Source organism: Strongyloides ratti, assembly GCF_001040885.1.
Source record: "Strongyloides ratti genome assembly S_ratti_ED321, chromosome : 1".
Taxonomy (NCBI): Eukaryota; Metazoa; Nematoda; class Chromadorea; order Rhabditida; family Strongyloididae; genus Strongyloides; species Strongyloides ratti.
Genome location: NC_037307.1, coordinates 9,034,934 through 9,057,627, shown reverse-complemented (window position 1 = coordinate 9,057,627; position 22,694 = coordinate 9,034,934). Strand labels below are relative to the sequence as shown.

The following is a 22,694-nucleotide window of genomic DNA, read 5'->3' as shown; positions in this document are numbered from 1 at the left end:
CCACTTTTTGTACCAGCTAATATGACAGAAATTCAACATCTTTTACAAACTAATACAAAAGAACGTGCCAAACAACTTCAAACATGGATAGATAAATTTTTAGAATATATATGTAGAGAAACTCAAAAAATTGAATGGGGTGATCAAAGTAAAAGATTTGATTGTGCAAAATTTCTTCTTGATCGAATGATTAATTTATATATATTAGAAGTATATCCTGATCTTGAAAGTAATGGTGTTGATATATTTGGTGGATGGGAAGGTGAACCTAATACTACTGATATTCTTGATACAGCTGATCCAATTGTTATTGTAAGATATTGGTTAATAAGATGGATTTTAAATATTGCTTCAGCTAAAACTGTTTCTAATCCTTCTACAAGTTTATTACTTTTTAGATCAGCTCTTTTTTCTAATCCACGTGCTATTAATATAATGTTATCATTGCTTAAAGAATCTATGTGTTTACCTTTAGCATGTTCAACTGTAACATTACGTTGTATGACACTTGTTAAACATTGGCTAACACAAAAAGAAATACCACCATTTCTTGAAACTGGTAATGTTTCATTACAATCTTTTTCACTTCTTCTTATTCATGTTTTTTCATCATTTTTTAATTCTCCATATATTTATGCATCTCCAGAAAAAATTAATACAGCAATTACAATATCAAATTTTGCTATACAAATATTTAGAGATATGGCTAATTCTTCAAATATTTTACCAAGAACATTACCAAAAGGAGTTTGGAATGAATTAATTAAACAATTAACAAATATTACTATAAATGTTTGTAAATTAAATGATTCATTTTCACATTCAACTTCAAGTGCCTTTACACAAGCATTATTAGTTGTAACAACTTTTGTTTATTGTGTTCGTGAAATTGATATTGATGATTCACTTTTTGATGATATTTGGATATTATTTAAAACTACAGTATGGAGTGGTACACTTGATCAATGGTCTAAATTTGTTGAAATGTTAACAAAAAGTATTATTTTAAATGTTTTTGGTATTGATCCAACAAATACCTCTAATAATGATGATAGTGATAAAAGTACATCAAAAAAAAGTTATACAAAAAGTGATAGAAGTGAAAAAAGTGATACTGGAAGTAATCCTGATTTTCCACGTTCAGAAGCCGATGAGATAGATGATTGTCAGAATAGTTTTGATTCATCAAATAATAAAGAAATGCAATCATTAATTAGATCAACAGGAAATCCAGAAAAATGGTTAAAACTTTGGGTTCGTATTATTAATATGGTAGATCCATCAAAAGCTGCTTTTAGTCAAGTTGCTGTTCAAGTATTATCACAAATTATTCAAATGTTAATACCAATAAATTGTGCAAATACCTTAGTACATCATATTGCACAACGCCTTCTAATGGTTGATATAAAAGCTCAACCACACGCAATACCATCATTATGTTCAGTTCTTGTAACATCATCACCTCCACCATTATTAAGAGCACATATTTTGATTAAATTGGAAGATTGCCTAACAACTGACATTGCACCGATTGTATTAGAACAGGTTCCTAGTATGAAATTAGAAGATATTTTCATACTTCATAAACCAATTATTGAAGCATTACAAATAATTATAAAAAATGGTGAAATATCATCAAAGATTGTACGTGTAACAAGTTTATTAAGTTTAGAGCAGACAGATGCTGAAAAATTATTATTAACAATTCTTACCCAACAACATTATATGGAAATGGATTTATCAACATTAACATTACTTGTTAATTCATTATCAATATTAATTTTAGAAAGAGGTGATGTAACATTAGGAATGAATTTATATAAAATTTTATTAAAAAATCAATCTTTATCAATACCATTAACATATCTACTAATAAGAAATTTAGATGAATTAAAAAAAAGAGGAAAAAGAAACTTTTTAAGGCAATCATTAGAACAAATAATTAATATGTTAAAAGTAAAAGATGAAAATATTATTAAAAATGAACTTTTATGGATGTTAATAACTTTAATTTGTGATGGTAAAAGATTACCATTAGATGAAAATAATGGAAAAGGAAGTTTTGAAAAAATTCTTTCATTATTAAACAATCATGATAAAAGTATTAAAAATTCATTTTTAGAAGGTTTACTTTTAACAAATACAGTTTTTTATCCATTACCTGGATTTTCATTATCACAATGGAATTCCATTGACAGTACTACACCTATACCTGGAAAAATTCCAAATAAAAATATTGATAAAGACTATGAAAATCAGGTTTTTATTAAAAATAGAGGTGTATTAATAAATGTAGACAGAAATGTACCTTCAGAAATTGTTATAAGAACAGTTGTTGGGAAACATGTTTGGAGTATTAAGAATGTTGATGAAATTGATATTAATGGAAAATATCATCCTCATATAAAAGGATGGTTAAAAAATTTATCTAATGAAAAAATGGAACAAGAAAAAAGGACAATAAAAATTGAAGAAAAAACAACTCATGAAATTGATGATAATTTTTTTGATAAACTTCCAACATTCCCAAAAAATTACAAAGATCCTATTGAATTTAAACCAATGCTTGACTTTATAAAAAAAAGTAAAAGGCGTCCGTTATCAAGGCCATCAACTAGTGACATTAACAAAACAACACCATCAGATGATTGTTGTTTAGTTGCTGATAATAAAGAAGAATTAGGTACCTGGAGGCAGTTTGTAAATGACATTCAACTAATACATCAAACATGTGAAATTAAATCTAATTTTCCTAGAGAACTTCGACACCTTGATACAACACTTTCACGTGAAGTTCACAAAATTGCTGTTATTTATGTTGGAAAGGGGCAGGAAGATAAAACTACAATATTATCTAATACAATTTCTGATAGTAGTGAAGAATTTATGGAACTTATTAATTCACTTGGTAGAATTGTTGTTATTGGTGAAAATCATTATGGTTATGGTGGTGGTTTATCAATAGGTCATAAAGCTCCATATTATGCTGATGGATCTACTGAAGTTATCTTTCATATTAGTACATTTTTGACTGGTGATGTTACACAAAAAACTAAACATCTTGGTAATGATGAAGTTCATGTTGTATGGAATGAAAATTATAAAAATTATAAAAGAGATACTATTGCAACAAAATTTTGTGATATTCTTATTGTTCTTACACCAATATCTCCAGCAATGATAAGAGTATCTATTGAAACACAAAAACCTTTATCATTTGGTCCATTATTTGATGGATCATTTGTTAGTATTTGTGAAATAGGTCCTATGGTCAGAGAAACTGCTTTAAATGCCTCAAGAGCTTATAAAGTTGATAGAATTAATTGTGATCGTCCATTAAAACATAGAGAAAATGTATATAAAGAATGCCTTGATAAAGTTGGGTATGCAAAGATGGCTGATGCAATAACCAATATTTACATACCTCAATTAAAAAATTAAAGTTATTTATTTATTATTAATTATATTAATAACAACAACAACAGAAAAAAAAAACAAAACAAACTTACCACAACAATAAAATACTATTTAATTATTAATTTTAAGGGTTTTACATTTTTCTTTTAATTTAAAAAAAAAAATTTTTTTTTTATTGTTATTGTGACTAATAATAATATTTTTATTTCAAGGTTGTTTATTTTAAATTTTAAATAATTAGTTAATTTTTGCTATATACAAAATATTTACTCTTTATTATTAAATGTTTTATGATTTGTTATCGTGAAAAATAACCATAAATTAAAATATAATTTTTGATATTGAAATTTTCTTTTTTGTAGGTAAACTTTGTGTTTACAGAATAAGGTTAATATACCCTATTTTTTTTTTTAATTCACCATTTAAAATAAGAAATCATGAATATTTTACCAAAAAAAAATTGGCATGTATTAAGAAGAGAAAATATAAAAAAAGTTAAAGAAGATGAAAAAAAAGCAGAGGAGGAGGAAAGAAGGAGAATTGAAAGAATTCATAAAGCTGAACATGAAATTAAATTAGAAGAATTACGTAAAAAAAGAGAAGAACCTGGTTCAAGTAATACATCTGTTCCTAGAATAAAACATTTAAATTTATTTGAAGAGGAAGAAATTGAAGGAAGTAGAGAAAGAAATTATGAATATGAAAAAGAAAAGAAAGAAAAGATAGATAAACTTGAATCACAATTAGGAATTAAAAAAATGTTTGCAGAGGGGACAAATGAATTAAATAAAAAGAAAAGTTGGTATGAAAAAAAACCCATACGTCATTATGATGATTTTAATGATTCATCAACAGAAGGTCAAAAACAAAGTTGGAGAGATATGCTTAAAGAAAGATGTGATAAGGATGTTGAAGCATTTAAGGAAGCATTAATGGATGAAATAAAAATACAAAGAAAAAAAGAAAAAAGAGATAAGAAAAAAAGTAGAAAGGATAAAGATTTATTTAAAAAAAAGGATAAAAAAGAAATATTAAAAAAGCTTCGTGAAGAAAGAATAAATCGTGAAAAAGAGGAAAAAAAACGTATTAATGTTTTATTTGGTATCAAAGATGAAATTGAAAAAGAGGATGAAATAGATAAAAAAAGTGATAAACCAATATATAATAGTATGTATCATCCCGAATTAGCCAGAAAACGATAAAAAAAAAAATTCAAATTCAATTAGACATAAAATTTCCAATGATCACGGTTAATATATTTTTTTTGCATCAAAACACAAATCCCACCTTCTCATTGTTATTCCTAAAAATGTTTCTTTCTTTTAAAAGGTATTTATATTTTAAAAAAAAATCATTAACTTTTTTTTTGTATCTAAATACATTCTGATTTTTGTTTTTCTACATAATAAAAATTTTTTACAATATATATCTTATTTTTTTTAAAATATATTATTTTTTTGATCAAATAATAGTATTAAACTTTTTTATTTCCATTCTATTTTTATATTCTGGTAAAGTTATTTTTTATTATGATATATAATTTTTAATGTTAATAAAAATAATATAACTAGTTGGGACAAGGCAATTTTGAATATGATAAGAAGTAAGAAAAAGAAGATGATCAAGTATATAATATTTTGAGTATATGTTGTGTAAGTTTTTTTCATATTTATTTCTAAATTTTTAAATTAATTTTTCTATTACTATTTTGTTTAATTATATATTTATTATAATTATCATAAAATGGATTCAGACAATTTTTTTGTCAAAATGTTTCTCGCTTGATAAATATTTCAAATTAATCATTTTTTTTTATAAAATAATTTAATATAAATATTTTTTATAAAGTCATTTTTAAAAAAATTTATTTAATAAATTTATAGTTAACTTTAACAACCATTTTATAAAAATTATAATCGTTAATATAAATTATTTTTAAACTTTAGATCATTCATAGTTTTTTTGATAATAAAATTTATATTTGAAATTAACAGAAAAACATGTATTATTACGCTACATTGTTAGTAAACTATTAATGGCTTTGATAGAAAAAAAAAGTTGAATAGAGAGAATAAAAATATTTTTTAATAAGCTTAAATTACAAATTTTATCACAAAATATTTTGTTATATTCTTTCAGTAATTTCTATTACATTATTTAAATGATGATAGAAAGAAGTTAAAGAATAATAATTTTTCTTATTATATAAAGTACCCTCAAATAAAAAAATAATTTTTAACATATTTTTGTGTCAATGGTTATTTTAACCTTTTTTAACACTTGTTAGATTGATGATAATAAATAATAGTCAAAAAATTTACTTTAATATATTTTGTCACAATCATTTTTATTATCTTTTGTTAATTTATAAATAAAATATTTAAACACATTTAATGCAAACTTTAATGCCTTCAATCAAAAGTTTTTATTGTAATATAATGATATCATTTGAATTTTTAATAGTATCATATTTTAACCTTCCAAAAATTGACATCCCTTTTTTTTATGATATTTATTATATATTAATAACCAGACAAATAAAATTTATTATAATTTTTTATTACACCAAAAACAAATTTAAATATCTTTAAAATATCAATTAAATATTCATTTATAATTGTCTACAATAAAAAAAATATCAATTTTGAAATATGATATAATTTTTTAATTTAATTAACCCACAACACAAAATATATTATTATCAAGTAGTATATATTCAGTGATTGGTAAATAAGGATGTTTTGTTAAAATATAATTGAAACTATATCTGACATTTTTCATTTAAATATCACATTTAAAAATTATCATCAAATGAAATTCCTCCTTTTCATGGACATCATTTTTCACTTCAAGAAATGATCATACACTTTAAAATTATCACCAATCAATGTCCTTGGAAGGCCATTTTAGTTAACATCAAATATATTTTAATATACATATTTATATATAATATATATACACATAAAATATTGTAAACTTTTAAGAATTTTTTTTTTTTTAAAAGTTAAATAATTTTTTATAAACAAAAAAAAAATATTTTTTTTAATACTCTTTAATATTAATTAACATTAAATTAAATTGTTAATAAATAAAATATTGTTTTTTTTGTATCAAATATAACTTCATTTCATGAAACATTTAAAACATTATCAAAAATACGAGAATTAAACATTAATTTTTTAATTATATTATTTCAGATGCTTTGTCTTTAATCAATTAAAAAATAGTACCAATAATTAGACATAAAAAATATTTTTTTAAATTTTTTTCTTATATCAATCAAAATATAACAATTTTTGTAGACAATCTTAGCACTGATCCTTTTTTTCTATATTTATCAAATTTGATATAATATAAATATATATATTTTAAAAAGGTTTGATATCAATATATACCTTTAATTCTAACAAAAATATTATTACATCTCTACACTTTTTACTTCTACTCAATTAATAAACGATGTTAGTTATATATATCACAAAATATTTCCATTCATAGATAGATGTAATATATTATATTAATGTATAAAAAGTCATACTATGATAAATACATATTAATTAAAAATACTTTAACTAATTTATGATTAAATATTTATCATTATACACTATTATATATTAAGATAGTTTAACGAAATAATAATACTATTATACTTCTAGATTGGGATGTGTCGTTTTTCCTTCTTTTTTACCATTAATTATTTAGTTTTACCAATTTTTCATTCTAATTATATATTATTTTTCATTTTAATATCTTTTTTTTTTTTATTACTATTTTATTATTAATCATAATCAATTTTATCACTTTAACTATCATGATATGTATATATGTTTTTTTTTTACCATTATTATTATAGAAAAAGATGAATGATATTATAATACAAGCTCTACTGGCTTTATCATTATTTATGATAACTCTTATTATAAGTATAATACCTCTTAAAATTGTTTCAAGTTTTATGAAAGTAAAAGATGGTAAAGAAACAGGTCAAATGGATAAAAAACATGCATGGATATTAAGTTTATTAAGTTGTTTTGCAGGTGGTGTTTTTTTAGCAACATGCCTTCTTGATATATTTCCTCATATTAATGAAAATTTTAATAGTTTTAAAAAAAATGCTAATTGGGATTTTCATTATCCTATGCCTGAATTTATTGCCTGTTTAGGATTTTTTATTATATTTTTTATTGAAGAAATAACGATAAAAGTTTTTAAAAATATGGATTCACCTCATGGGCATGCTCATTATGATGATTATAATAGTGATGATGAGATGTGTTATGATGATGAAGATAGTCATGTTACAAATACCCCACCACATGGAACTAATAATGTTTCACGGTTAACTGAAGAAACCACAGCTAGTAGTGTTGAAACTCCTGAGAAAGAAGAAGAAGTTAAAGATACATCTACTAATGATAAAAATGTTTCGTCAAACATTGATCAGTCACAAGGTAAAAAGCATATATCAATTGTCTGTCATGATCCTGATTCTATGGTTGATAAACTTTCTATTAATACATTAGATTCAGTTAAATTTCAACAATCTAAAGGTAATATATCTATTTTTAACTTATATATATATATATTTTGTTTTTTTAATTTTAAAAATATAAATTTAATTTTAGATATAATAAATGATTCACCTACAATATTAAATGTTAATGGTGAACTTGAAGCATCGAGAAAAAGTAGCAAAAGATCAAGTTATTCTTTATCAACACATAGGAGCGAGTATGTTATTTTTTTTTTTAATATTTATTATTTTTATATTTTAAACATTTGAAAATGATTAGTATTAATTTTAATTAATAAGTTATTTTTATAGAAAAAAAAACAATTATTTTTATTTGATTTATTACATTTGATCATTAAAAAATATTTTTTTTAGAAGTATTTATGGAAGTAGCCAATATGATGAAGAGTATGTTGAAGAAATACCTCCACATTATGAAGAACATATACATGCTGTTGGAAATGTATTAAAAAGTATCACATTTACAATGATAATATCAGTTCATTCTGTACTAGAAGGTTTTGCACTTGGTGTACAAAACAAAAAAATTTCTATGTATACATTATTCGCAAGTTTAGTTCTTCATAAAGGTGTTGAAGCATTTAGTGTTGGTCTACAGGTAGCAAAAACAAATTTAAAAAGAAAACGTTTTGTAATATTTAGTATTATGATATATTCATTAACAACACCATTAGGAGCATTACTTGGAATTATTTTACGTTCTGCAAATTTTAATATTGTATTAAAAGATGGTCTTATATTTGTATTTGAATCATTAGCAGCTGGAACATTTTTATATGTAACATTTTTTGAAATATTATCTCAAGAAAAAGCAAATAAATTTAATACATTAAAACAATTATTAGCTATATTCATTGGATTTTTAATGATATCACTTGTTCAAATGTTAGAACAAACACTTGGAGCACATTCTCATGAACATGAAGGAAGCCATCGTTGGAATCATTCACATCAATCACATCATTTAAATGAAGTTCATTCTGGCTCTTCACATGAAGATCATTCACATGAAGAATAATATATATATAGAAAAAAAAAAATTCCTGTTTATATGTATTTTTTTTATTCAAAAATATTTCCATCAAAACTAAAAACTTTCTATTACGTCCACTACTTAACAACAAAAAATAAACAACACTCTATCTTTTTTAAAACGGGAGGTGTTAAATTGTGGCACAATATAAATGTATTTTATAATAATATTATTTTAAACAAATTTTTGTACATACTAATTAAAAAATTTTAATACAAAAATGATTATATTTACTACATTTAAACAGCTTTACGATTGTTTTTAAAATAAAAAATTTTTTATTTAATTAAATTAATTTTTTCTTTAAAAAATATATTTTTATACAAGTAAATTAATATTTTTTTATTTATTTTTTAGTTAAATTGTAATATTAAATTTTATATGTAAAAAGTTATTCAAAAAACTTTAGTTAAATTTATTATTATAAAAATCATTACAAAATTATTAGATCCTTTTTTTGAACATATCAGTCAAACAGGGTTTATTTTATTAAAATTAGAAAAAAAAAATGTTATTTATATTTATTCTTCATTATTCCTTGGAGGTGTTCTTTTTTTATCTCTTTTATTTTTATCAACTTTAGCTTTTGTTTTTCTTTCAATTATAATACACATCTTTCTATAATATGATTTATATTTATCTAATAATTTATTATATCTTTCATCTTTCTTAAGATAACCATTTAAAATAAATATTTCAACTAAAGATATTAAACAATATAAATATTGAATATAACTTTGAACAGATCCATGTCTTTGATAACGCATCTCTTTTATAAGTATCATTGGTTCTGTTATTTTTCTTTCAGTCATCCCAACATAAAGATATTCTAATGCTCCATAAGTACCTGATCTTCCAATTCCTGCTGAACAATGTGTTGTTATAACTTTATCTCCAGCTACTCTTTTAGTTTCTTGTAATAATTGAACTAAAAATAAATGACATTTTGGTACTAAATGATCTGGCCAACATTGAACAAGAAAATGTGTTGTTTTAATTTTTTTACCATCTGGAGCAGTTATTTCATATTCACGAATAATTGTATTTTCAAGATCAGAATCAACATCTTGAATAAATGTTACCTTAAATACACCAAAAGTTTCTTCTTTTTTTGGAAGATAATTATTACATTTTGTTTCACCAAGTTCAATAAAATTACATAATTGAACGACAACACCAACATTCTCCTGAAATATCATCTCCCACATATCTTCTACACTATCTGATGTTGGACCCTTAAGATATTTAATTGAATAAAATTTTTTTAATTATAATTAATAAACAAACCTGACAAAGAATAAATTTATTTTTCATCTTATCTTGTGTTACCCAGTTAGCATGTATAAAATCTGTTTTTTTATTTTCACCCTCCTGATCTTTATAATAAGTTCTTTTTAAAATAACTCTTGTTTTATCAATTGCCAAGACATCATCATATCTTGATTTTTTATCATTAGCCTCCTCATTTTGTGCCTCAATACTAGGATCTTTTTCACTAAGATATTTTTGTGATTTTAATATTTTAGCATACTCTTTCAAGTCAGAACGAGCAAAATTATCATACCATTCAATTATGTTACTTTTTTTTTCTGATATATCTTTTTCATTTGATTTAAAATTACTACCTTGATCAGATATTAATGTTGATTTTTGTGATTCAATACTAACTGGTCCAGATTTACCAACATTTCTATTTGACAATTTTGTATTTTTATTATTTGTAAATTTAGCTTGTGAACTTATTGATTTAGTATCAGTTTTAATTTTTTTTGATAATTTATTATCTTTAGATGTTTTTTTTAAATTAGAAGGTGACTCTTTACTATCTAAATTTTTACCCTCAACAGAAACAATTGTTTTACTTCTTCGTTTTTGTTTCTTCATTATTTTATTATTATTTTTTTTTTAATAATTATTGAATAAGTTTTTTTTTTTCTCCAATCTTTACAATCTGTTAAAGTTAAATAAAAGAATAAACTTACAATAAGATTTAAAAAAAAATAAACAAAATTCTTTAGTATTGATATTTTAAAAATTTTTAAAATATTTTTATATTTAAAAAATTTGAATATTATTTATATTTTAATTATCATTATAATATATATATTTATGTATATACATATATATATAAAAATTTATAAATTTAAATACTATTTATATAAATACTAAAATCTGCATACTTCTTTACATTCCATAAGTTCTCTTGCTATATGGCACTATAAAGAAGCATGAAGATTAAAGCGTTATGAAATAATATTTTCTTTTTTTTTTTGATAGTTTAGAAAATAATAATATATAAAAAAAATTCTTGAATCCATTTATAGAATAAATAAAATAGATATATATATATTTATTAATGTAAATATAAAAATTTGTATACAAATATAAATATATAATAAAAAATAATAATAAAAGATAGATGAAAATAAATTTGTTATAGTTTAATTTGTTTGGTACTCTTTTTATTTATATATTATTATCATTTAAAAATAATATAATAAATTAAATATATGTTAAGAGAAATTTTTAGAAATTACATATTATTAATAAAGATAGACAGTAAAATACCACTTAGTAACGAGTTAAAGACAATCGACTTTTATTATTTTATCACTATAAAACCTTTCATCAGAGGGGTAATATTATATATTATTATGTTATAATAAAAGTAACTCCCCTATATTTCTTTTCTTTCTCGCTTAAATAAGTTTAAAAATAAAAAAATAAAATAAAATATGAAGAAGGTTGATCTTATTCTTCTTTCTTTAATTATAACTATCTTCTTTTCAAATACTTTACTACTCATATCTTTCTCCATTTATCAAAAGATTTTAGTATTTCAAGTTTAAATAATATAAATATATTATGAGAGGATAAAAAGAAAACAAATTATGAATACACCTCTATAACTTCTATGAAACATTTATACCTCTTTTTTTATAAGAACTTTTATTTTATGTCAAAATAGAAGAATAAATGTAATTCTAGTTTCTTTTTATCTACTCTCTTAACTATCTTAAAAAAGATGGTTATGATAATATATAATAACATAAAATTTGTTGACATTTGATGATCAAAGTTTAAAGAATAAAAAAAAAAATGGCAACTTTTTTTAACTTTATAACTATATAATAATGTTATCATTTCCTTTATAATTAATAGATAATTTTATAATATATAATTTTAACAAAAAAATATATATATATATATATGATATAAAATTTTTTCTAACTTTTATCGATAAATAATTATTAGAAATAAGATAATTTTTTTTAATATTTTCATATAAAAAAAAGGATATAAAATATTATTATATATATTTTAAATATAAAATCTATATATAATATTATAAAATTTAAAAAAATAAAAAAAAAAGAATGAATATTTTTGTTATTTTTACCATCAATTGAAAAAATTATATAATTTATTGTATAGACATAAAAATATTTAAGATATTTAATAAAGTAGAGTAATATATTAATAATAAAGATAAAATTTTTGCAAAAGAAATATTTTATTTATAGATAGATGGACAAAAAAAAAAAAAAAAAAAGTAGGCATTCAAAAATATGACAGGATCATTTAAAATATTAGGAAATAAATAAGTGGTTTACTTTAAAAACATGATTTCACTACTTTCCTTTTAATATTATTTCTTTTTATACTTATCTATCTCTCCTACTTTTACATCCCTAATTTTTTTTTTTTTTTTTACTCCTATATTTGTCGACTAGATGTGATGATGATGATGATGATGATTTAACAACAAACATACACATTCCAGAAGAATAATATTAGATACATCTATATATATATATATATGTATATTTATTTATTTATTTTAAAATATATACTTATAATTTAATGAAGAAAATATATAAAATAATAATATATATTTTTTAATTTAATTTAAAGAAAATTTTTACAGTTGCCTTTTTAAAAAATTAAGACTAATTTTATGAGAAAAAGTTAAATTTTTAATAAAATTCACGCATCAATAAATTATTTTCTCTTTCCTAATTTTATAAAGAAAAATATATTAAAAGTTTAATTTATTAAATTTATTACAAAATTTGTCTTTTTTTTTTTCATTATAAAATAAAAACAAAATTAATCTTTTTTTTTGTCAAAAAAGTATAAAATTAATAAGTAAATTATGTTATTTTAAATAAAAATATATATATTAATAAATAAATAAATAAAATAAATGTTTTAAAATAAATTTACTTATTTTTATTTTATTTTTAAAAAAAAAATGACATCATTATATTATTAAATATTATTATATTTAATAGGTTATATAGATTTTAAATATTTTCTATTCTTTTATAGACTAAAGATGGATATAGATATATAATTACTTATATATCATTAAATATAAGTATAACAAATTTTATATATATTATTTTTCTTTCATCCTTGTGAGTAAAGTTAACATATATTTAATTCAAAATACTTTATATATCCTTTTTAGAAAAATATAATTTTTATTATCTATACTTCTTTTTTTTTTTGTCAATTTTTGTTTCTCTAAATGTAGGAATAGATATAGAGATACATCTATATTTTAAAAAGTTATTAAAAATTACCATTAAATATATTACACTTTTTTTGTACTACAACATTAATATATTTTTAAGTTCATCTATAAAAGAAATCACTGTGTTAACTATAATATTTTTTTTTTTTCACTAAAATAATAATAAAACATTTTATCATAATTCTACTTAAAATATAATATTATTAGATTATAATAAAATATAACATTTGATAATATATTTTAAAGTAGGATTTATAAAAGATTAAAAATAATGGGTTTATATAAAAAGTTATAATAAAATTTTTTTTATCTTTAATGTTAAGATAATTTAATTTCATAATTAATAGAGTATAAAGATTATTTATTTAGAAAAATGTTTTAATAAATATTACCATGGTACTAATAATGATTTTTTTTTTTGGTTATAAAAAATTATTCTTCACATCAAAATGTACATAATAAAAATTGGTTAAAAAAATAGAATTATTATGTTTTATTACTAAGAAATTCTATTTTTTTTTTAAATAAGAAGAGGCAAAAATTTAAGAATAAATATAAAATTCAATTTTGGTTAAAAAAAATAATTTAAAATAAAACGAATATACTTATCTATTTTATTTTTTTTTCATTGTCATAAACAATTATTCTGTTTTATATATCAAGTAAAATGTAATATTCAATAAGTAAATATAAAAATTATGTGATATTTAAAAAAAAAGTTTTTTTTTAAAATTCTCATTATAATATTAAAGTTTTAGAATATTATTATGGTTATATATTTAATAGATTTAATTAAAAATGTTTAAGAAATATATTCAACTTTTTTTTTATTACTTTAGAAAATAATGAAATAAAATATTAAAAAGATGTTAAAGATATGGATAAAAAAAATTGTTTTATGGTATAAATATTCACAATATATATTTTTTTTTTATCAATATCTTATGAATATAATTTCCTACTAGTATTATTTATCAAAATATTTTTGTAATTTTAGAATATTATAATAAGAATGATTTTTTTTTTAATAAAAATAAAATATATTCATAGAAAAGGGATATTTTTAAATAAAAATTTTAATAAAATATAAAAGACTGTTACTAATAATGGATTGTGGTAAAAAAAAAACTTAACGAATTTTAATTTATGAGACACTTTTAAGTATTATAGTTTCTATTTTTTAAAATATATAGAAAGCATATAAAATAAGAACAATTTTTAAATAGTATAGTCTAAAAGTATAACTTTAGTCGATGTAACTTGCATAATACTTTTCTAATTTGTTCTTATATATATATATATAAATATATAAGTATAAAACTTCAATTGTTCTTATTATTAAAAGTTTTCTAATAAATACGTCAAAATAGGAATACTTTAGAATTTAGAAATTATATTATTACTCTTCTTTTAATAGTTAAAATACCCCATTCTAAAACTTTACATAGTTTCAAAGATAATAAACTTTTAACACAATAAAACTATTTTTCGTTTATGATCAATGATCACCTAAAATCATTAATGATATTATTTCTATAATTAATACTCATAATATTATATTTATACATTCCTTTTTACTTTTTACCAACTTCTTAAAATTCTATACATTCATTTATTTAATCATTTTAAACTTAGCAAACTAAAAGTTGTTGAATATTTAAACATATTAAAAGTGATTTAGAGTAACTTAAGAAATATCTTTTATTTAAATATAGACAAAACCATATACATATACTATAGCCAACTGTATAAATACTAACTTAATATAATAGAAAAATTACAAAAGAAACTATTTAAATAAACAAAGAATAGATAAATTCATTTTTAGAACTATTTTTACTTAATTATATAGTCATTTTTCTTTTTTTTTTTTAAATATATAATATAGTTACTATATTTTTTTTTTATATTGTTAGTAAAATAAATTATTAATATAAAAAAGAAACATTAAAAAAAAATATTAAATATATATTGTTTTAATATAGTAAAAATAAATATAAATTGTCTTTTTAAAGAGTTTCTGTTTTAATTAACACAAAATATCTTCCAAAAATAAAATGTAAATATTGAGTAAGTGAAAATAAATATATTATATCATTTATACATTCATCTTTCCTATTTATACAAAATTAAAATATTTATGATGGATACTTGGTAGGATAATAGTAGAAAAAAAAAACAGATATCTTCTAAATGAAAAATGGGTGTATTAAAAAATATATCTAATTAATTTTGAAAAATCTTATTTTCAGAAAAAAAAAAGAGTAATAAAGATTGAAATAATTATTATCAATATTATACATCGCCTTTCTATAAAATCTCTTACATAAACATAATTTTCAATCAAATGTTATATTATAAGAAAAATAAATTATCCCAATGTTAGAAGATAACTATTTTTATTATAACTTTTTTACGTAACAAAATTTTTATCCTACATATTACTTCAAAATGTCTTTTAACAAACATATTTTTAAAAATATAATATAAAGATATTATTTTTTTTTTTTAATCAAAAAAATGGTGAAAAAGAAAAATGTTTAAAAGTATATCAAAAATTTATGTATATATATATATAATCTCCATATGACATGATGAAGAGTAGGAGTAAATGAGTTAACTGTTTCTTATAATCTTAAATGTTACTCTATTTTTACAAGATCAGACTATATACTTTAACATATCTCCTTCTCCACTTTCATCATTTAAAATTTATTTTATTTATCAATAATAATTTGTTTAACGTTTTTCTCTTACTCTCCTTATTCATTTTATCATTATTTTATATATATATATATATATATATATAACAAAATTATATGTTAATATATATATACTTATTTTTGCAGAGGTAAACTTATCTTTTATTTATATAATTTACTTAAAATATATTATATAAATAATACTTCTTTTCTTGTTAATAAAATTGTTAGTAATTTTATATATAATAATCAATCTATTAATATTTTTCAACTAATATATATTAAAGAAAAAAAAATAAAGAAGAAATTTAAATCAGATAAATTATATAAAAATAATATGACTGTTCACCTTATAATAATAAAAAAAAAATTAAACTTTTCCTCTTAATTTAAATTGTTCTACAAATTTTGATATCATCTCATCTTTTCATTTATCATTACAAAATAATACTTTGCCATATTATTAAAAATAAAAATTATCTTTTCAATCAAAATGTATATATTTTAAAATTCTTTTTTTTTAAAAAGATACTTATTTTATTTCTTAAAAAAATATATATGATAACAGAAAGTTGAGACAAAAATTATTTATGCAATAAGACAAGTGTAATCTAAATTTGCGTGGGTTTATCATTTCTACTAATTTAACAAACAATAAAAAAAATTTTTTTTTTCATTAGAAATTTCCTCATTTTACAAAAACACTTTGTTAATAGTATTAAAAATAACTATTTTTTAATCATTATAATGTATGGAATTTAAAAAAATAAAATAATTATAATAATGATTGATATTTATTATAATCAAAGTTTTTTTATATATTAAATCATAAATTTTTATAATATATTAATATCATTTTTTTTTTATAAATCATTTCTATTTAATATATATATATTTTTTAATATACCCTTCTTATTTAAAAATAAAAAAAAAATTAAATTTTAAATGGAAAAATATTATATAGATAAATAATATTTGATAAATATTTTATTTGTTTACTTAAAATAATTATATCATTATCAATAACATTCTTTTCTTGTTTGTTCTACTTCCATTTCTTTTTCAATTACTTCTAACCATTTTGTGTAACTCGTATTTTCTTCAATCCACCCTTGATCCAAAAGGTATTTTAATAAAGAAGCATGCATATAAATATATTGTTGTGCATTTTGTATACAAAAAGCACGTTGATTTCTTAAATTTTTAACTAAATCAATCATCTTTAATTCAGTATTTTTTGTTTGAAGATGATGCCTAGCTAAGTATAAACCAATTAGTGTTCCTGTTCTTCCAATTCCAGCTGAACAATGTATCACAACTGGACCTGGTAATTTTGTAAGATCATTTGATGATAATAATTTTTGATGATGATTATTATTATGATTTAACTGAATATCTGTAGCCATGTCAAGAAGTTTAAATGGAAATATGAGATCATTTCTTGGTGTACCAACATCTGGCCATTCCAAATATTGATAATGTTTCAATGTGTGACTTTCTCCATTTTTAGTTACCCTAAGAAGTGTTGTTGTCATTTTTGGTTTAGCACTAAGTGAAACACTTAAATTTTCAATTTTAAATGGACCAATTACTTTAGAAGTATTAACTTCTTGCGGCCAATATTCACTACATTTAACATAACCTTCCTCACATATACCACATAACATTAATATTGAAAATGCTTTTTCTTCAAATATCATCTCCCAAAAATCATCAACTGTTGATGACATTGGTCCTTGTGTACAAATAAATTTTTGATTCTCATCAATTTCTATCCAATTTGCATGAATATAATTTTCTTCCTCTTTTCTATTTTTTAAAATAACTCTTGTACTTTCTAGTAATGGTATATCTCTATATCTATTTCCAGTTGACTGCCCTTTATGAGTATTCAATCCCATGTCAGGCGAGTTATATCCTTTTATTAATTTATACTCATTAATTAAATCTTCATAACTTTTTTTTGTTGTTTTCTTTGCCCAATTATTGCTATTTTTTTCTGTTTTCTAACAAAAAAAAAATATTTAATTAATAATCAATGATCAATAACTTACTTTTATTTTAACACTTCTTCCATTAGCTATTTCCTCTTTTTGTGGAGTTGTATTTTGATTTCCCATTCTTACTTATTTCTCTTTTTTTTTTTAATACATTCACTATACTCTTCTCCTTCAAATCAAAATAAAGTTACCCAATTATTAATTCAACAAATTAAAATAAAATAAATAAAAAAAAAAGAAATAGTAAAAAAAAAAAAATTGAATAAAGAAAATCTAAAATTTAATTATTTTAATAATGATAAAAATAAAAAATCTTAACAAATTATAATAAAAGACGATTGATTGTATATTTTTAAAACAAAAATAAACATATTATTATTGTATTTTGACCCCACACATACACACACCAACCTTTCCCCTTCTTTTAAATAAAATTACAAATGAATAATTTTTAGTGTTAAAGATGTTAAAAAAAGAAGAATGTAATACAATTACTCAACAATCATCTTTTTTTTTTTTTTAAATATCAACTAAATTTGTGTTAAACAACAATCCCCACTTATCAATAGGTATTTTTGGACTTCAATTTACTACGGACATTTTATACTTTCTATAAATTTACTCCCTGTAACTTGAGTAAGAATATTAATAAAAACTATTTCTTTAAACAAATATAGATATTATATATTTATTTTTCTAAATTTATAAATATATACAAATTTTTCTTCTCTATACTTTCTTTTTTTTTTAACAAAAAAGATGATTTAAAAATCTAAACTAAACTATACTTATTAAAAAGAAAAATATAATTATATTTAAAGATAAAATAGAAGATTAGTTTTTAAGAATTATATTTAGAAAGAAAAAAAAAATTAAGATATATTTAACAACTTTCCTCATATAAGTTTTTTTTTTTTTTTAAACTTCAATTTTATTATAATATTATATAATTTTTTCTTCCAATTGAGGAAATGTTATATGTTAAAAATTAACATTTCAAACATAAAATGATTATATATATATATATAATAATAATATATATTTGTTAGTGGATAAATTTATCACCGAATTATATATATATATTATAATAAGTACTCTCTCTCTTTTATTATAAATGTCAAAAAAGGAGATAGAGAGAACAAGAAATAATAACTAAAATCTTTATCAATTCTAAAAATTATATACTACAAACTAAATATTAAAATATAGTATTTTAAAGTAATATTAAACATCATTATATTCCATTAATCATAATTTTAAATTACCACAAAATGCTTTACATTTTTTTTTAACCTTAAAAAAAAAAGCGTAATATTAATAGTTGTGATAAAATTTTAATTTTTTATAACTTGAATATGTCAAATATGTAAAAATAAATTTGAATCAAATATTTTTATCATACATTACATCAATCTATCTTATTTTATACATATTTCTTTTTTCCCCCATCTCTTCATCAATACAATAGGAAGAGAGATAATTTTTAAAAATGTACTTTTTTTTTTTAAAAAAAAAAACCTTTTTAAGATTTATTTCTATAAAAGTACATTAAATTTTTATAAAAATAGTTAAATGATAAAGAGAGAGAGAGACAATAAATATATATTTGAGTATAAAAGTACACAAAAATTTAATAGTAAAAATTATATTCTTTTCCACCTTCATTAAAATACAATCAGTGGGGGAAATATTTTTGTGGAAAAAAAAAAATGAAACTAATGTTGTAAATTAAAATTTTACCATATTATTATATGATTTTTGTGATTATACATTAAGAAATCGGTTTTTAAATATTTATAAATTCCCCTCATGTACTTATATCTAGGATGGATTAATTATAAAAAAAAAAAGTGCAAAACACTTAAAATATTCATATTTCATCTAATAAATTTTTATATACAAATTACATATGTATAAATATATATATATGCATATATATAATTTTTAATATCACTAATAAACTAAAAAAATAACTTAATTATCCTTTACTTTATAAAACAAACTATATACTTACTAAATGTAAATTTAAAATAATATGGTGTATTTTTTTTATTTAACAACTAAAGAAAAGAATTATCAAAAAGGAAAGTATATTTAAAAAAAATTTTTTTTTTGTTAATGAAATACAACTCAAAAATAAAAAAAAAAGTAGTTAAAGTTTGTTTAGTAAAAGAAACATTTTTAAATAAACAAATTAACTCTTTAGTATATATATTTAGATGGTAAATATAACAAAAAATTATGTATTATTAACTTGTTGTAAGTTGTTAACAAGTATCATAAAATTTTATAATAGTATGAATTTATTCAATGATGAAAATGTATATTATAATCATTTTTAGGAACCGTTTCCTGATAATGTTAAAGATTTATCAAAATAAAAAAAAAATGAAGATTTTTTTTTATGGATTTTTCCTTAATACATGATATTAAAAATTATTATTCATACAAAGGGGAACTTGATCTTTGAACTGTAAATTTATGCTATATTATCTGTACTTTTATACTATACAAAATAAAAGAATCTATTTTAAAATAAAAGTATGAAACTAAAAAATTTAAAGAGAGTATAGAAAAAAGAAATCCAAATGGTTATTCCTTTTTCTAGAATTATCTATCTATCTATCTCTCTCTTACATTTTAGGTGATAAAGAATAATGTATAATCTTTTGATAAGTTATCACTAAATATTTTAATATAATATACATTCTTAAAAATGTTACTCTTTATCATGTCTTTTCCATAAATATTGTAACATTTTTCCATCCTAATAAGAGAACCAAAAATTTTATGAAGGCGTTTTTATTATTATTTTACTGATAACTTTTTACTTAAAATGATTAACCAAGCCATTTTTACCAGTTAATGAGAAGAAAAATAATATATAGAAAGAGAAGAGATAATTACCCTATATCAATGACATGGAAAAAAGAAAAGATAAGGGAAAAAAGTAAAATTAATTTAAGAAAATATCTATCAAATTTACTACTATCTTTATAAAAGTATAATTTTTAATTTTTAACCAAAAACCAATTAGAATGATGAGAAGGCACAAAAAAAAAAATGGTGTCAAGAGATAAGAAAAAAAAAAAAAAAAAAAAGAGGAAGAAATTGAATGTTTAAGAAGAAGGAAATAATATGGATTAAGAGAAAAGAAAATGATGTATATATTTTATCAGGTATATATATAATATTCTTAAACTAAAATGAAAATTGATAAAAATTTAAAAATCAAAAATAATTGTTCATATCAATATACTATCTATCACTCTTTTCTTTCAAAATTTCTAAGTATATTGCAGGTTGATTGGAGGTGGATGATTAATGGAGGTATAAAATATATATATATTAAAATTTTTCTCTCTCTCTCTCTCTTTTACTTTTCTTTTTCATTATTCTTTTAATCTTTATCATTCATATTATACTCTTTTTCTTAAATATTTTTCTTTTGTTACCCCTCATCTTAACCACTACAAAATACCTATCAATTTTATTTATATATATATATACATTTTTAATGCCCCTTCAAAGATATATTCTTTTATAAAAATCAAGAGTTTTAATAGTTTTTAGCTCACGCATCATTTCAAAAATATATTAAACATTTTAAATATATATTTTATTTTAATAATATAGATATAAATCAAGGTATATAAAAAAGATTATTATCAAGAATTGTGATATAATACTTTAGAGCACTTTCATTTTTATATTTATAAAAGCAATGAATACTATTTTTTTTTTTATTTATAATAATATATATATTACATAACATGTAGATAAATAAATTAAATTTAATATTTATTAGAGAAAAATTTTAACTAAATTTCTATTAAAACAATATAGTCAAAAAAAAAAAAATAAATATAATTAATTTTAAAAAATTAAGTATATATATATTAAAATTAAAAAACATTTAAATATAAATAATGGTAAATGATAACATATAGTATGGAATATATATATATATTGGAATAAAATTTTTTATTGACTTAAACAATAAATAGTTAAAATTTATTTCTAATTAACTTAATTTATGTCTAAAGTATTTCTTCCGTTACAAGACACATACTCTCTCTCTCTCCCATAAACCCATTTATAATAAAAACAATTTTTAAAAATTAAAATGTAGCAATCTATTTTTTTTTATAGTAAAAAAAAATAATATATGATTCTTATCGAATAATAAACTATAGATAAACATTAACAAAAAGAAATATATATAAAGAACTTTATATACTAAAAATATCTTCTTTTTTTATAGTTAATTTTTAATATACACAAATAATATTCAACATATAAAAAAAAAACCCATACCAAATTGAATGAAAATATAATAGACACACACAAATAATATATATATATATATAATATTTAAATTGACAAATATTTAAACTAAAATGATATATTCATCACTATTCACATTATATTATAAAATGTTTACCTAATTTTTTTTTAACTAAAATAA

General features: G+C 19.7%; 5 protein-coding genes across 5 annotated transcripts; 3 read left to right on the top strand and 2 right to left on the bottom strand.

The window, feature by feature from the left end:
- Window positions 1–984: 984 nt before the first annotated feature.
- Window positions 985–3,441, top strand: SRAE_1000282900 (Probable Rho GTPase-activating protein CG5521; the record flags this gene model as incomplete). The annotated part of the gene is made up of 1 exon (XM_024649951.1): window positions 985–3,441. One exon carries the CDS (start codon window positions 985–987, stop codon window positions 3,439–3,441), a length of 2,457 nt encoding a protein of 818 aa, XP_024503777.1.
- A 413-nt stretch (window positions 3,442–3,854) lies between these two features.
- On the top strand, window positions 3,855–4,619 carry SRAE_1000282800 (Leukocyte receptor cluster member 1; the record flags this gene model as incomplete). The annotated part of the gene is made up of 1 exon (XM_024649950.1): window positions 3,855–4,619. The coding sequence occupies one exon, from the start codon at window positions 3,855–3,857 to the stop codon at window positions 4,617–4,619; it is 765 nt and encodes a 254-aa protein (XP_024503776.1).
- A 2,657-nt stretch (window positions 4,620–7,276) lies between these two features.
- Window positions 7,277–8,969, top strand: SRAE_1000282700 (Zinc transporter ZIP2; the record flags this gene model as incomplete). Its single annotated transcript, XM_024649949.1, has 3 exons — window positions 7,277–7,967; window positions 8,043–8,148; window positions 8,306–8,969. The coding sequence occupies 3 exons, from the start codon at window positions 7,277–7,279 to the stop codon at window positions 8,967–8,969; spliced, it is 1,461 nt and encodes a 486-aa protein (XP_024503775.1).
- Window positions 8,970–9,505: 536 nt separating this feature from the next.
- On the bottom strand, window positions 9,506–10,868 carry SRAE_1000282600 (Protein-tyrosine phosphatase, receptor/non-receptor type domain and Protein-tyrosine/Dual specificity phosphatase domain and Protein-tyrosine phosphatase, catalytic domain-containing protein; the record flags this gene model as incomplete). Its single annotated transcript, XM_024649948.1, has 2 exons — window positions 9,506–10,219; window positions 10,272–10,868. The coding sequence occupies 2 exons, from the start codon at window positions 10,866–10,868 to the stop codon at window positions 9,506–9,508; spliced, it is 1,311 nt and encodes a 436-aa protein (XP_024503774.1).
- A 6,377-nt stretch (window positions 10,869–17,245) lies between these two features.
- On the bottom strand, window positions 17,246–18,346 carry SRAE_1000282500 (Protein-tyrosine phosphatase, receptor/non-receptor type domain and Protein-tyrosine/Dual specificity phosphatase domain and Protein-tyrosine phosphatase, catalytic domain-containing protein; the record flags this gene model as incomplete). The annotated part of the gene is made up of 2 exons (XM_024649947.1): window positions 17,246–18,232; window positions 18,281–18,346. The coding sequence occupies 2 exons, from the start codon at window positions 18,344–18,346 to the stop codon at window positions 17,246–17,248; spliced, it is 1,053 nt and encodes a 350-aa protein (XP_024503773.1).
- Window positions 18,347–22,694: the final 4,348 nt, after the last annotated feature.